The following is a 13,979-nucleotide window of genomic DNA, read 5'->3' as shown; positions in this document are numbered from 1 at the left end:
AGGTCCCAGTGCATGTCATCCAGGAGAAATCATTTGTCTGACAACAACCCTTGCAGTATGTTGTACCCAGCTGTAGCGTGCACTTACAAGTCAATGCCACCTGTTAGGCTTATGTCAGTGTCATCGCAGTATCCAAGCCGACCTTATTCTTTCAGTTAGGTATTCTAAAAATGCAGCACTGATTCTAGAGGCCATGTGGGCAGAACACAGCTCAAGAGATGTATCCAATCAGCACTTCTCAATTTCCATTTGCCTGAAAAATCAGTTGGTGGTTGCCAGTGAAAGGATAGAACCTTCTACCACCAGGCTGGGGCACTGATTCAGTACTGACTCAGAGGGAAGATTTTTCGAGGAAAAGCCAGAATGCAGCAAAAATGTTAGTGGCTCAATAGGTAGCAGTTTCCTATTCAAGCACTGACTCATTGATTTCAAGGGAACAGTGTTACACTCATATTAGCCGCGTCTGAAAATCCCAGCCTAGTAGCATTGGTGCTTTAATTGTAATGACTATAGCACGTACAATTGTAAAACTCATAAGGCAATATTTTCAACTAGTACTCTGCCTATTGTATCTGTATTTATTTCCTTGGCACTCAGCTGTTTTAAAAGGTAGACACTTGTCATCTTCATGTTCGCCCTTTCAACACAAGCACACTTCTGAAAACTCTCGTTGACTTCAGAGGGAGCAGAGGAGTTGGGCCACCATGGACCTTTTTTGAAAATCCTTTCCTAATAATTCTGTACCTTTCCTGTGAATATTTTTGAGCAGCCCATAAATGCTGAATAAGCCCCACTTCCATGTTTTAACTACTAGAAAACATTGTCTCCTTTCATTAGCATTTATTTTGGCTTGATAAGGGTCTTTCTAATTTTTTTGTTGTCAGATTGAACATTTGGTGTGCATCACAAACTTTCTGCAAGTTAGGGTGATGTTCACTGATCAAATTCAGCTAAAGAATTCTGATTTACTGTAGCTCCCCAAGTTATCACATACTTTTGCACCAAAACTACAGAGAATTGTTTTTCCAAGAGATTTTTGCATGTCAGATTTCCAGCTGGTGACAAGAGGGGTATTCATCACTACAGTATAATTCCAGTTATCTGAATCCTAGTTTTCTGTAGAACTCTCAGATGTGGATACCCAAAGACCATTTTTGCAGTTCACGGCTGCATGCAGATCCAAATTTTATACCTAAAGCGCTGCAAATCTGTGGATCATTGTTGCAGATCACAGACTGGATGCGGATGCAAAATTTGTAGGGCTCTAATTATCTGAATCCACAGTGTGTTCCTTTGTAGCACTATGTTAGGCTACAGCCCTTCCATGCATCCGAACGCCTGGTTAGCCAAAAGTTTCCACTTCCCCCCCATACATTTGGATAAACAGGAGTTTACTGTAGTGGGGTTGCAGTCTAGCTATTCCTCCAGTAGCAGGTCAGACAAGAAATGTACCCCTCCCCATCATCATCTGTGATTCAACATAACCACCCTATCCTCTGTAATCTTTGCTGCTGTGCCACCACTAGTGGATGTGCCAGAGTTTGAGAGATAGCGGTGCTGTTGCTGCCAGCTGATTTTCATCATGAAATGTCCCTTAGAGCTGGCTACAGTGAAAAAGAGGCAAGCTGCACACCTTTGCCTACAGACTATACTAGCTGATTTTCTAAAATATATCTTTAGTTGCCTGCGTCTAGATATATTTCCCAGTTGGGGATGATGGATAGCTCCAGGAGTTAGAAATTACTGGCAAAGGGAGCAATGTTTGGGGTAATTCACTGCATCACCATGTTGAGAACTTGAGTTCAGTTCCTGGGCTTGACTGCTTATGCCTCAGTCCCGCAACCATTTACGCATGTGCTTAACTTTAGACATGTGAGTAGTCCTATTGAATACAATAGGATTACTCATGTGAGTAAAATTAAGCATGTGCTTAAATGTTTGCAGGATCAAGGCCTAAGTCTGCAGGAACTGATGATGTCACTATTCTTTGAAAAGAGGGGGACAGTTTTGTGTTCACCACCACTCGTTCCTCTGGCCAATACAGACGTGACATTCAAAAGGAATCCTCTTCAGCCAGGGGATGGTAGCTGCAGCACTGGTTCCTTAAGGGGGCAGGGGGATTAAACTGTCTGTGTGTGAAAGTCCTTTACGTTTCACAAGAATGCAGAGGAATGTTGCTCATCAGTTTGGTGGTGGGCTATGTTATCCATCCACCTTATGTTGCCCTTAAAACAATTGGCTTCTATGCTACACAGAGGTGAAAGTAAGCCGGTACGGGCCAGTATGGAGGACCGGTAAGAAAAGATGCAGTAACTACAGGCAAGAAAATGGAGCATTCTCTTCCTCTCTGACTCCTCCTCCTGGCTCCAGCAATATTGAGGGTCCGAGCCCGGCTGCATAAATGTTCGGGGCCGGGTCACCCCCCCCGGCCCCACCTGCTGCCCCCCCACGCCTCCCCTTTGCTGCCCCCTATGCACCTCCCTGGGTCCCGGAGCAGAGTGTTTGTCTCTCCCTGTCCCCTGCAGCTCCATGCTGCCTACCTGCATTAACTGCTGCCACGGGGTCCTAGTGCCCCCCTCCACAACTGCCAGGGCAGGCTGCCTTTCCCCCTAGGATCCTTTCATTTTCCAGTGAGACCCTCCACCAGTACAGCTGCCCCCCTGCCTGCAGTCACTGTTCTTGCCCCACGCTGGGCAAGGGACAGCCCCAGTGAGGCTACAGTGAGGGGCAGCAGCAGGGGAGGAGGCACACATGTGATAGCAGCCCCCTCCCCCGCATGGCACCCACCACAGGGGAGGCGAGGGGGATTCTTGGACCTGAGAGGGGCCCTAGGAGCTCGTGCAGTGATGGGGGGTGAGTGTGCTGCCGGGGGGGGGGAGAAGGGGGTCCCTACCTCAGAGCTCGCTGCTGCCAGCAGAGAGAGGGCTGGGGGGAGTCCTTCTCTCTGGCTCCAGTCCCAGGGCAGCCTGCCTGCACCCCAAACTCATCCCCAGCCCTGCCCCACCCCAGAGCCCTCACCCCCAGCCAGAGCCCTCATCCCCTCCGCACCCCAACCCTCTGTCCTAGCCCTGAGCCTCTCCAACACCTCAAACCCCTCATCCCCAGCCACACCCCAAATCCACCCCCAGCCTCACCCCACAGCCTTCACCCCTGCACCCCCTCCCTCCCCACTCCTTCCCATCCCCAAACTCCCTCCCAGAGCCTGCACCCCTCCTGCACCCCAGTGCCCTGCACCCCAGACCTCCTTCCTCACCCGAACTCCCTCCCAGAGTCTTGGGCAGATGGGGGGGTGGAGTTGGGGGGGGGGAAGAGTTTAGGCAGGGGCAGGATCTGGGCACCATCAAAATTTCTACAAACCTACCACCCCTGCCGGCAAGGGCTGGTGCACCACACCGGGGTGGACCAGCTTCCTGAGGCAGCAATTTAAAGGGCTGGAGCCCAGGGCCCTTTAAATTGCTGCCGGAGCCAGAGCCCCACGGTAGCGGCTGTGGGGCTCGGGTGGCGATTTAAAGGGCCCAGGGCTCCTGCCGCCGCTACCGCCCCGGGCCCTTTAAATCACTGCTGGAGCCCCACTGCCACTACCCCAGGGCTCTGGGTACAATTTAAAGGGCCCCCGGAGCCTGCCAAAGCCCTGGGGTAGTGGCAGCAGGGTTCTGGTGGCTATTGAAAGGGTTTGGGCTCCCGCTGCCTCTACCACCCTGGGCCCATTAAATAGCCACTGGAGCCCTGCCGCCGCTGCCCCAGGGCTCCGGCAGCAGGGTTCCAGAGACGATTTAAAGGGCCCTGGAGGGTAGCGGCAGCCGGAGCTCCGGGCCTTGCTGCTGGAGTCCTGGGGCTCCGTTGGCAATTTAAAGGGCCCAGGGTTCTGCTGCGGTAGCAGCAGCCAGAGCCCTGGGCCCTTTAAATTGCCCCATTTAAATTGCCCCCGAACCCCAGGGCGCCCAGCCACCTTTGCAGCTGGGAGCTCGGGGATGATTTAAAGGGCTTCCAGCTGCTGCTACCACAGCCCCAGCCCTGGGCCCTTTAAATCCTGATTTAAAGGCTGCCTCTTCCGGTGGAGGCCACGCCGCTCCTCGGGATTCCCGAGTACCAGCAAGTCCTTTAAGTTACTTTCACCCCTGATGCTACACATTGTAAACATTCCGAGAGCTAACCCAAAGATGCTAGGAGACGTTACTGCTACCTCAGCAGCAATCATGGGTCTCCGAGCTGCAGACTTAGATCACTTGATGATTACCTGTTCTGTTCTTTCCCTCTGGCACTGGCCACTGTCAGAAGACTTGCATCCGAAGAAGTGGGTATTCACCCACGAAAGCTCATGCTGCAAAACGTCTGTTAGTCTATAAGGTGCCACAGGATTCTTTGTTGCTCTTACAGATCCAGACTAACACGGCTACCCCTCTGATACTTGTCAGAAGACAGGATACTAGGCTAGATGGACCTTTGGTCTGACCCAGTATGGCTGTTCTTATGTTCTCTTTTCCCTTTCTTACCCAAAGGGAAAACAAAACTGCAATTCCTTTTTCCTGCCTCCCCCACCAGCTAAGCTGCAATAGACAGTCACTCTAGTTACTGTGTCCCTATAGTGATGCGGCTGTCCCAACCATCCAAAGTGGGCCAGAGGGACAGCTCTCTGTAACACAAACTGGCTGATCTACTGCACCCTACCTTCTGGGGTCTGAGTGAGAATTTGGTCCATAATCTTATAAGGTTACAACTGCCATGACACACATTAAAATAGCTACCACCATGAAGGCAGAGATATACATGAAGGCCTACCAGTGCTTGTAAAAGGCCTGACAAAGAACAAAAAGTCTGTCAGTCACTACTAAGAAATGTTGCCCTCAGGAAATTTAAAAACATGAACATTGTGGCATATGCAATAAATGTAACTGCATGTTCAAGAATGAACAAAACTCTGGTATCCTTAAAAAAAAATCAGAGATAGTTTGCAACCACCCCCAGATTTTTTAAATACTTGTGAATAGTCATTACAATTGGAAAAAAACATTATAAACTTTGGTTCAAGTCATGCAACTTTACATAAGCAGTTTCAAATATGTAGTCCTACGCATGTGAGCAAAGTGTTACATACAGGCATGTTAGCAGGATTGGGACATAGGTGCAGAATCAGGGCTTTAGAGACCATTTTTGGATGCGTCTTCACTCCAAAGTGAAGGTGTTACTGTAGCACAGGTAGGCACAGCTTAATTAAAGTCAGTCCAGCTAACACAGGTAACAATAAGAGTAAAGACATGGTGACATAGGCTAGCAACAAGAGTATGTACCCAGAGTCCCTGATGGGCTCATGCTTGGGTTGCTAGCCTGTGTCGCTACATCTTTGCTACTATTGTTTCCTGTGCTAACTTGTTTAAAGCTAGCATAGGTATGCCTATTTGTGCTAAAATCACACCTTTGTGGTAAAAACACACACAACATGTCAGATTAACGGGATACATTCAATTTAGTTATTTATCAAACTTCTTTCCCTACGTTACTAATAACTTCTTAGTTTATGAGGTGAAAGAATTTTTACAGTCCTATTTACTGGTCACTCTTTGTGCTCCTCATTTACTCTTTGAATTTCGTTCAGCTTGGACTGAAAATCGACGTTTCACTTTTTGTTTATAGACAGTTTCACTTTCAGGGTTTGAGTTTCAGACATTCCAGGAAATGCTTATGTTCAAAATCAATTATATTAATTAATCATGCAAATATTTCTCTTGGTCTCAGGTTTTCATTATAAAATGTAAATGTTAAACAATCTTTAAAAGGGACACCGTCAACTTAAAATCAGTCTGATTGATTTTTAACCTACCATTGTTACAAGTAATGCCTCAGTTTAGAGAAAAAGAAAAATATTTTCCTTTAAAAGATCTGTTTACATTGTGCATTTGATTACACATGGTAAAATAGACAGTCCCCTATTGTTTATGTGGGGTTTCACACTGCAGTGGGGGAGAGAAAATAATGGAAAAAAATAAGAAAATGTGGAAGCCAGGACAATTAGCAGGAAAGAACTAAGAAGCAGGTGTAGTTCCTTTAACTACAGTTATTCAGACAGATTAGATTGCAAACTGACAGTGTCCATTGAAATGGCTTGATCAGAGAGAAAATACCTAATTAAAATAACGTGTGATGGGGTTGTTTTTTTTTTGGTCTGACACCTCTGGAATCTGGCGGGGGCTGAATAATCCGCAACGTGCGATCTTCTAAGACCTGATGACACACACCTGCCATGGGGCTGAGGCGGCAGCAGGTTCATTTGTGCTCAGCGGAGTGGGTGGCTGCGTGTGTTTTCTCCCTGTCTCCGTTGCCAAACAAACCAGGCGATGATACAGTTATCAAAGGCACAACTCAGAGGCATCGCTCCCTATCACCTTGCGAGCGGCGCCTGGTGTAATCGGGCTCAGTAGAGCCTCTCTGGCAGCGGTTTCAGGCCCTCAGTCGCAGCTCCCGTTTAGACACAAATGGTCCATGAGCTCCCCAAAGCGCCCTTTGTCGCCTCCTCCCTGCCCCGGCTCCCTTCGGGGCGCACCCTCCTGCCATGCACAGGGCTCCCCACGTTAACCAGAAGAACATCACGCCCAACCCCGGGGGAAAGGCTCATCCGGCTGCTCTTACCTGCCCAGCTGTGGGAAACGGAGTGACTCGGCTCCAGCCTGGAGCCGGACTGTACTACCCCGGGCACCCCCTGGCGGGAATCGCAGCCCCGGCGGCACGCGGCTAGGCTCTCCCCGCAGGACAGCCCCCCCCCCCCCCGGGGGCCCGGCAGCCGCACGCTGCTCGCGCTCCCCTGCCCGAAGGCTTCGCTGAGGGACGGAGGGAATTCACTGCCGTGCCGCCCCCCTGGCTTCTCCTGCCACTTAGTACGATCCCCACCCCCACGCCGGGAACCGCAGCTCGCGTGGCTACACTAAGGGCAGGAACCAGCCTCAGCGGAGCCACAGTCCCGCGCCACGGGTCGGGAGAGGCTCGGCTGAAGCAGCACCAGCCAGCGGCCCGGCGGGGTGTTTTTATTGGCTACCCCCCCGCTCTCACTGCCCCCCCCCCCCAGCCTTGTTCCTGCACGAGCACCGATGGAGCACAGCGCACATCCATGTCTAGCCTTGTGAAGCCCTCGGTCTCGCCGCTGCTCGCTGCGCTGTACCCACCGCGCTCCTGGAGTGGGGGCGGGGGCCCTGTACAGACTTGCCGAAGGAGGAAAAAAAAGGCCCCCTCGCCGCCTCAGCGGGTTGCTCCGGTGCCGGGATGCCAGGCTGGAGGAAGAATCTGACCCTGTGTCTGCAGAGAATGCAGGAGGAAGGTAAGGCTGGCTACAGAACCAGGGGGGATGCTACGGGGGTGGGGGGATATTGCACTGCTCTGAGAAACTGCCTTGGAGTTTTTCATGGGGTTGTAAGGAGTGTGTGTGTGTGTTTCTTTGTCTCTGGAGGGATGCTTGAAAATGCAGCCTCTCTTTTGAGGCCCCTGTTTGAACTGCGTGTTTACAATGGTTCTGGTAGGGATCCCCCCCTCCCCTCCCAAGAATACAAATCACTTTGAGCCCTGCTTGGTGGTTACCTGTTTGCCAGGAACAGCAGCATAAATCAGATGTCTGATGCACTGGCTGAGGGGGTGAAATACACCAAATGCCAATAAACTTTAAAGCAGCACCTCTGTCCTCCATCCATCGTGCTGGGTGTAAGATTGGAGGTGGTGCTCTTTTACGTGTGTTTTGAGTGTTGGGAGAAGATATGAGAGAGGGGAAATTGAATATTTATTTTTGGCAGTCGAGTAGCATGCAGCATCTTGCATGTAACTTTCTAAAGCTGCTGCTGCTTCCAAATGGCAATTATTCTCAGTGCTTAACTTCAAACAGGGATGTGGGTCTTGTGAATTTCACTGCGCTCCTGCAAGCTTACTACTACTCATATTCTCTTTCATACTATTACTCCCAGCATCTGGGAATTATGTTCTACAGTGTGATGTTAAATTAATGTTGGATCTGCAGCTCATAAAAGTTGGAAGGAAACTCCCACAAGGTGGCAGAACTTAAAGAAGGTTTAAAATCTTACATGCCAGTTTATTTTGGTTCATGGGGAGCATGTATGAATTGGGATAATAGTGTTGAGGACAGTACCTGTGTCAGAAATGGAGAATAATTCTGTCGCGATCCCATGACAGTGGTTTCAGGGAGTTAACCTGAGACAAGTTTTTAGGGTCAGAGATGAGCAGGAATTCCTTTTCTGGTTGCCTTTGCAGCTTCTCCTTTCAATGCTGCCCTGCTACAGTTGGTTAGCAGTGAGTTGTGTTGCAATGCCAAGCAGGGCTCAAGAATGATTTAAAGCATTACAGTTGCACCGAGTAATGCAAAAATCAAAGGCTTTTCAACCCTGTTGGTTACCAGACATAGAAACAAATTTCACTGTTACCTGCTTTGTGACGTTTCAGGTTTGAATGGTTAAACTGATATATTTAGTGAGTCTTTTTTCTGATGCTACTTATCTCTTTCTTGCACTCTGTTTCAAGATAACAGCATAGTGTTTTTAACCTCTTGAGTCCACTGCTTCCACTTAACTTGGACTCCAGGCTCATTAAACTGAGAACGTGAATTCTGCTGAAAATCAGAGATTTTATTCTATTAAAAAGCATCTTCTTCAACAAATCCATAGTGTCTTCAAACTAGTCCTTTAATGCAGTCACCGTGGGGTACAGTGCTATGTAACACTGGTCTGCAGTAATACATATGGGTGCTCTTGCACCAATGGAGGTTTGGAGACCAGTAATTCTTAAGCAGTATTTACAGTACTGAGCTCCTGAAGTACTAGCTGCATTGTTTTAACATGATTGGTTTTATTACTTTCTATGACTTGCACAGATATTTAATGGTTCTTCCTTCCCGTGTCTTTGAAATTGACTTTCCCCTCATTTGTCCCCCCCTCCTCTGACACACACAGCACTGCAGTGGGTTTCTTACCTGAGTATGCTGGTACATTATCCATATTCTTATAGGCTGTTTACCAGATTCCCCTATAACATTGTCCTTAGTTCCTTGCACAGCTCAAGAGCAGTTTGTCTTTGGAAGTTATGACTTAACTACTGTCTGATTAACCATCTGAAAGAAGAAATCTTGCAGGATAGGGAGCGTGACAAGCTGGTTTGATGTGTAGAGGACAAGCTATATGTATGGCAATGGACTAGTGGTGAGGATATGCAGGGAAGAGATCTCCTTCCCTTTTCTACCAGGTATTTTCTTTTTTTACAATGCTAAATAGTCAGCTGTTCATATTTCAGTGCAAGACTCTGTTGCCCTTCTATGGGGAAAACAGATATGGGCCCAGTTAAAATTTTGTAGTACTAATATTTTAACAGACACAGTACAATGTATAACTAAGCACCAGAGAAAGTTTCACATCTTGTCTTGTATAACAGCATCCTGAAAACAGGATTTTGTTTAGATTTTTTTTTTTTGGTCAAGCCAAACTCCAAACATCCTATTAATATTATTTTCTAGTTATCCTTTTTTTGAACAAATTATCTCTGCCTGTTGTCTCTTTCTGATTGTTCAAATGTGGCATTTTCAGTTCAGCCATCCCACGACTAGGAGCGACAGCACTGCAAGAGCAACACACACTCACCACGCAGTGTGTAAATTTTGCACATAGCCCATAGCCCTGAGTTTCCGAAGTAAATGTTCTGCTAGTCATGAAAAGGACTATATTTAAGTCTATGAAAATGAGTGGTACGTTTTGATTACTCCATATTGCTGCAATGGGCATCGCTTGCTACTTTCAGCTATTCTGTACAAGAGTGGGAGCTTCATTAATCGAGAATGGTGTTCAAAGGGTCAAGCGTATTAAGTAACATAGTTAAAATACACAAAATTCACACGGGCTGTGCTGAAATATGGCATTCATTCATATTTTAAGCAAAAACCAACAACGGGTATTTTCTTTATACACTTGTTTTGCTGTATGATCCCAGGAGAAAGCACAAAACGGCTGTGATCATGAATAAATTCTCATTCTCCATCAAAAAAGAGTTTCATGGTATGTACAATTGTTGGGTTTTTTTTTTAATTCTGAGAAAGAATTGACATTAATGACTTTAAAAAAGTTGAATGTTGCCAGTAAGATTCCAATTTACCTTACCCCCAACACATGTGCTATCTATGTAAACGGCCTTGTTCTTTCCAAGTCAAGGACCAGTTCCTGTGACTACTTCCTTATTCACGTGAAAAGGTCCATCAACACCATTATGGGCCAGATGCAAAGCACATTGAAGTCAATGGAAAGACTCCCATTAACTTCAGTGGCTTTGGGTCAGGCCATATTGCATAAGTATCGCTCAGCTGACAGTTTGCAGGATCTGGCTTGAAGGCTGGAAATTCCCTGGTAAGGCAGCCACACAAACAAATCTACCTTGCCTGCATGCTTTATAATCATGTCCTTAATTACACACTTTGTACTCACGCTTTATAATCATGTTCTTAATTACAGTATCACACAGTAAGATACAATTCCCTTATTATAGTTTATTATATTGGATTATTTGCCAAGTAGTACCACATAAATTATAAACTGATAAAGGCTGGAGCAATATTATGTGTCGCTGAATTTCTAACAATCATGATAACTCAAGAGTGGCAGAACAAACTATATCGTGTTAATTCTGCTCATCACTGGTTAGTTGTGAGGCCACTTCCTGCAGTCCTGTTGGAGAAAACTATCCTGCTGATTTCAGTGGCTTGTGAATGAAGCCTATGTGAAGACTGCAGGTTATGGCCCACAATGCTTGTAAGGAGGATTTAACTACCTGATGCTGCAGTTCTTAATGGGAATTTAGCTTGAGTAAGGACTGCAGGACTGTGCCCTTATTCATGGTTTTCTCAGCATGTCAGTAGTGGGGAAAAAATAAAGGCCACATTCTGATTTCAGGGTTGTGCATACATGTGGGTGGGTGGGTAGGAGGGAGAGTTCCCATTGATTTCAGTACCTGTAAGCAACCAAGGGCAGAGTGTGGCCATAAAGACATAGGGCTAAGTCTTATCTACTGAACAAGAGAATAAGACATTTTTGTCATAACAAGTATGAGTAATATAATAGCTATATCTACCTATGTAGTCACTCTCATATCTAGACACCATTACACAGTCCTTAGATGTGATTCATATACTACTGGGGACAAGTATAGGCTGTGATTATAAAGGTGTAGGTCACTAATATAGGACCAAATCATGAAATCTTTACTGTGGAAAAACTCCCACTGACTTCAATGACATTTTGTTTGAGTAAGGACTTCAAGGTTTGGCCTATAATTTGTACATTACAAAGCCCAGTGTGGTGATTTCCCCCCCTCCCCCGCCCCTTGGAGTAATACAGGGGGATTATAAAATCTAAACTGAGTTACTGACTCCTCACATGCAAATGGACTGGGGAAGATAAAAGAATAAATTTGTGACAAGTTAAAGCTGTTCTTGAAAAGTCAAAATGTTACAGGATTATGTCGCTGCTGTTTATTTCCATCCACTGCATCCAGTCAGTTTATGTGGCTTCATGCTGGTTACCTAGGAAACAGCTGTAGCAGTGTACAATGTAATTTTATGGGCTTTGTGGTCACGCTGATTGTTAGGGTTGTGGGCAGAGGTTTCCCGTGGTAGATCCGTGCATATGCAGCCTAGGAAGAAGAAATGCTTGATGATGTGTTTTGATTTGTAAAATGAAAGAATAAACATGGAAATTATGGGATAAAATGTTACTTGCGTACCTTGCAGTGGGATAATCCATGCTAAATATCAGTGGGTTAAACTTGACACAGTAAGTGGGAATCTGGAAGTAGTTTTCGACTGTTACAAGCAGTGTTTTTCATAATTTTGATGGAAGTGTTTAAATTTACATTTGAAATGTAACAGCATCTATATGTTGAAGATCTCAGCTGCTGCTGCTGTGCTATAAAAATCTAGTCCAGATTCTGCCCTCAGTTACATCCATAAATGATGGCAATTTTTTTTCAGAACTGTGAAATGATATGATCCTGTCTAGGAATGGGATTCTATTTATGTATGATAACATCTCGAAGTGCAGTGCCCCAGTAAGTCAAGGATGGGGAATTTGTGAATCTCACAATTAACTTATCAGAAAATATACAGATTTTTGAGGGACTTCATAAAAATGGCATCTGTATATATATATGTAGTACATGAGACTGTAAGACAGAATAAAATATAAAAAGAATCCGGCAAATGGAAAAGAACTTGCATTATTTTTTAATGTGCTTGTTCACTTACCCCTGAAGACCCCAATACTGCAAACTCTTACACACATGCTTAACTTGAAATCAGTTGTACTATTCACCTGCTTAAATTAGTGTGGGTAGGATCAGGACCTAACTCAGTAACTCTCAATACATCTCCTACTTATTAATGAGAATTAGCAAGGTTTTACTATAAATGCATTTAAATAGCAGGCTGATGCTATGCAGTTTTAGCATGGTGTCTTGCTTTGAAGAATCCCCGTGTTTGAACCTACAGTAATGTGGTTTAATATCTTATTGGCACCTTTTTAATAAAGAAGTTCTGCTGGATTGCAGTAGTTACAAATAGTAAGTGTTTGGGTGCCAAAAGGCTGAAAAGACTTTACGGTTGTCTGTATATACAGTGTGTCTTCTAATATATTTCTAGATACCAGCACCTAACTTTACAGTGCTGCAAACTCTTACACACATGCTTAACTTGAAATCAGTTGTACTATTCACCTGCTTAAATTAGTGTGGGTAGGATCAGGACCTAACTCAGTAACTCTCAATACATCTCCTACTTATTAATGAGAATTAGCAAGGTTTTACTATAAATGCATTTAAATAGCAGGCTGATGCTATGCAGTTTTAGCATGGTGTCTTGCTTTGAAGAATCCCCGTGTTTGAACCTACAGTAATGTGGTTTAATATCTTATTGGCACCTTTTTAATAAAGAAGTTCTGCTGGATTGCAGTAGTTACAAATAGTAAGTGTTTGGGTGCCAAAAGGCTGAAAAGACTTTACGGTTGTCTGTATATACAGTGTGTCTTCTAATATATTTCTAGATACCAGCACCTAACTTTACAGTGCATCTAAGCTTTGCCAGAGATGAAGAGCTGCACACATGGTGCTTAGAAATTTATGGGCCGCAGTTTGTTGGCAATACTAATTATACAGGCCACTGCTTTTAAACAAAGTGTTCAAATAGAGGTTCTGACCTCCAACAACGTATGGTAGGGAATTAGAATGGCTTTAAGTCTGTGGTAGTAATGCTTAAAGGACAATGTTCATTCATCAAACTGATAGGACAGGCAGAGCAAATCCTACTAGACCGTGATCGGTTCTTTTTCTTTCATTAAAATGTTGATGTGCATGCGGCACCACTTAAAATGAGGGACAAATAGCTGTGACATCAGTGTGTTTTGGGTAAGTGCTTCCCGGGACCTCTCCCATCCCCGCCCCCCCCAAAACTCTCTGGCACACTGTGCCTGTTTCAGGTGTGGTGTTGGTCCCTGACTTTGCCATAACAGTCAACCCTTATGGAAAAGTCTTTCATAGGGATGAAACCTGGGATTCTGAAAAATGGCTATAAAAACAAGATAGTTTATAACTGTCTTTTTGAACAAGGCTACAGAATTCTCCAACATGGCTATAATTTTGTATTCACTTGGATGGGCTATTGTACAGGTCTTTCCAGAAAAGAGGCTTTTCATGAGCAGTGACAAAATGTTAATCCTGGCACAATACTACATGCAGTGGCATAGTGCTGGCTGCAACGACTTGGCACTATCTGACTTCGGAGACCTCCACTCTGCTTGTGCCATACTGCGGCAGTTGCAATCAGTGGAGACACCTCAAGCTGGTTCAACCTTCATTTCAAAGAGAGGAAGCTGGGGGAAGAGTACTGTCCACGAGGGTCCTTCAGCTTTGGAAGCTACTCTCCCTGTTCTCGGGTTCGGGAATAGCCTGGGTCTGTTGGCGCT

At 45.5% G+C, this 13,979-nt stretch overlaps 1 protein-coding gene and 1 long non-coding RNA gene across 2 annotated transcripts in view; one reads left to right on the top strand and one right to left on the bottom strand.

The window, feature by feature from the left end:
- The window catches only part of LOC120409175, a 61,701-nt gene that overhangs the window by 15,139 nt on the left and 32,583 nt on the right, over positions 1-13,979 (bottom strand). The gene's annotated exons all lie outside the window — the stretch shown is intronic.
- GRIP2 (glutamate receptor interacting protein 2) overlaps positions 6,237-13,979 on the top strand; it is a 463,550-nt gene continuing 455,807 nt past the window's right edge. Inside the window, exon 1 of the mRNA XM_039546766.1 lies at positions 6,237-7,306. Within this exon, the coding sequence (XP_039402700.1) occupies positions 7,252-7,306 (55 nt within the window). The 5' untranslated portion in view covers positions 6,237-7,251. The remainder of the gene's footprint in view (positions 7,307-13,979) is intronic.

The sequence above is a fragment of the Mauremys reevesii genome, linkage group 7 (genome assembly GCF_016161935.1).
Source record: "Mauremys reevesii isolate NIE-2019 linkage group 7, ASM1616193v1, whole genome shotgun sequence".
NCBI lineage: Eukaryota > Metazoa > Chordata > Testudines > Geoemydidae > Mauremys > Mauremys reevesii.
Note: the sequence above shows the minus strand (reverse complement) of the source record. Positions and strands in the feature narration are given on the sequence as shown.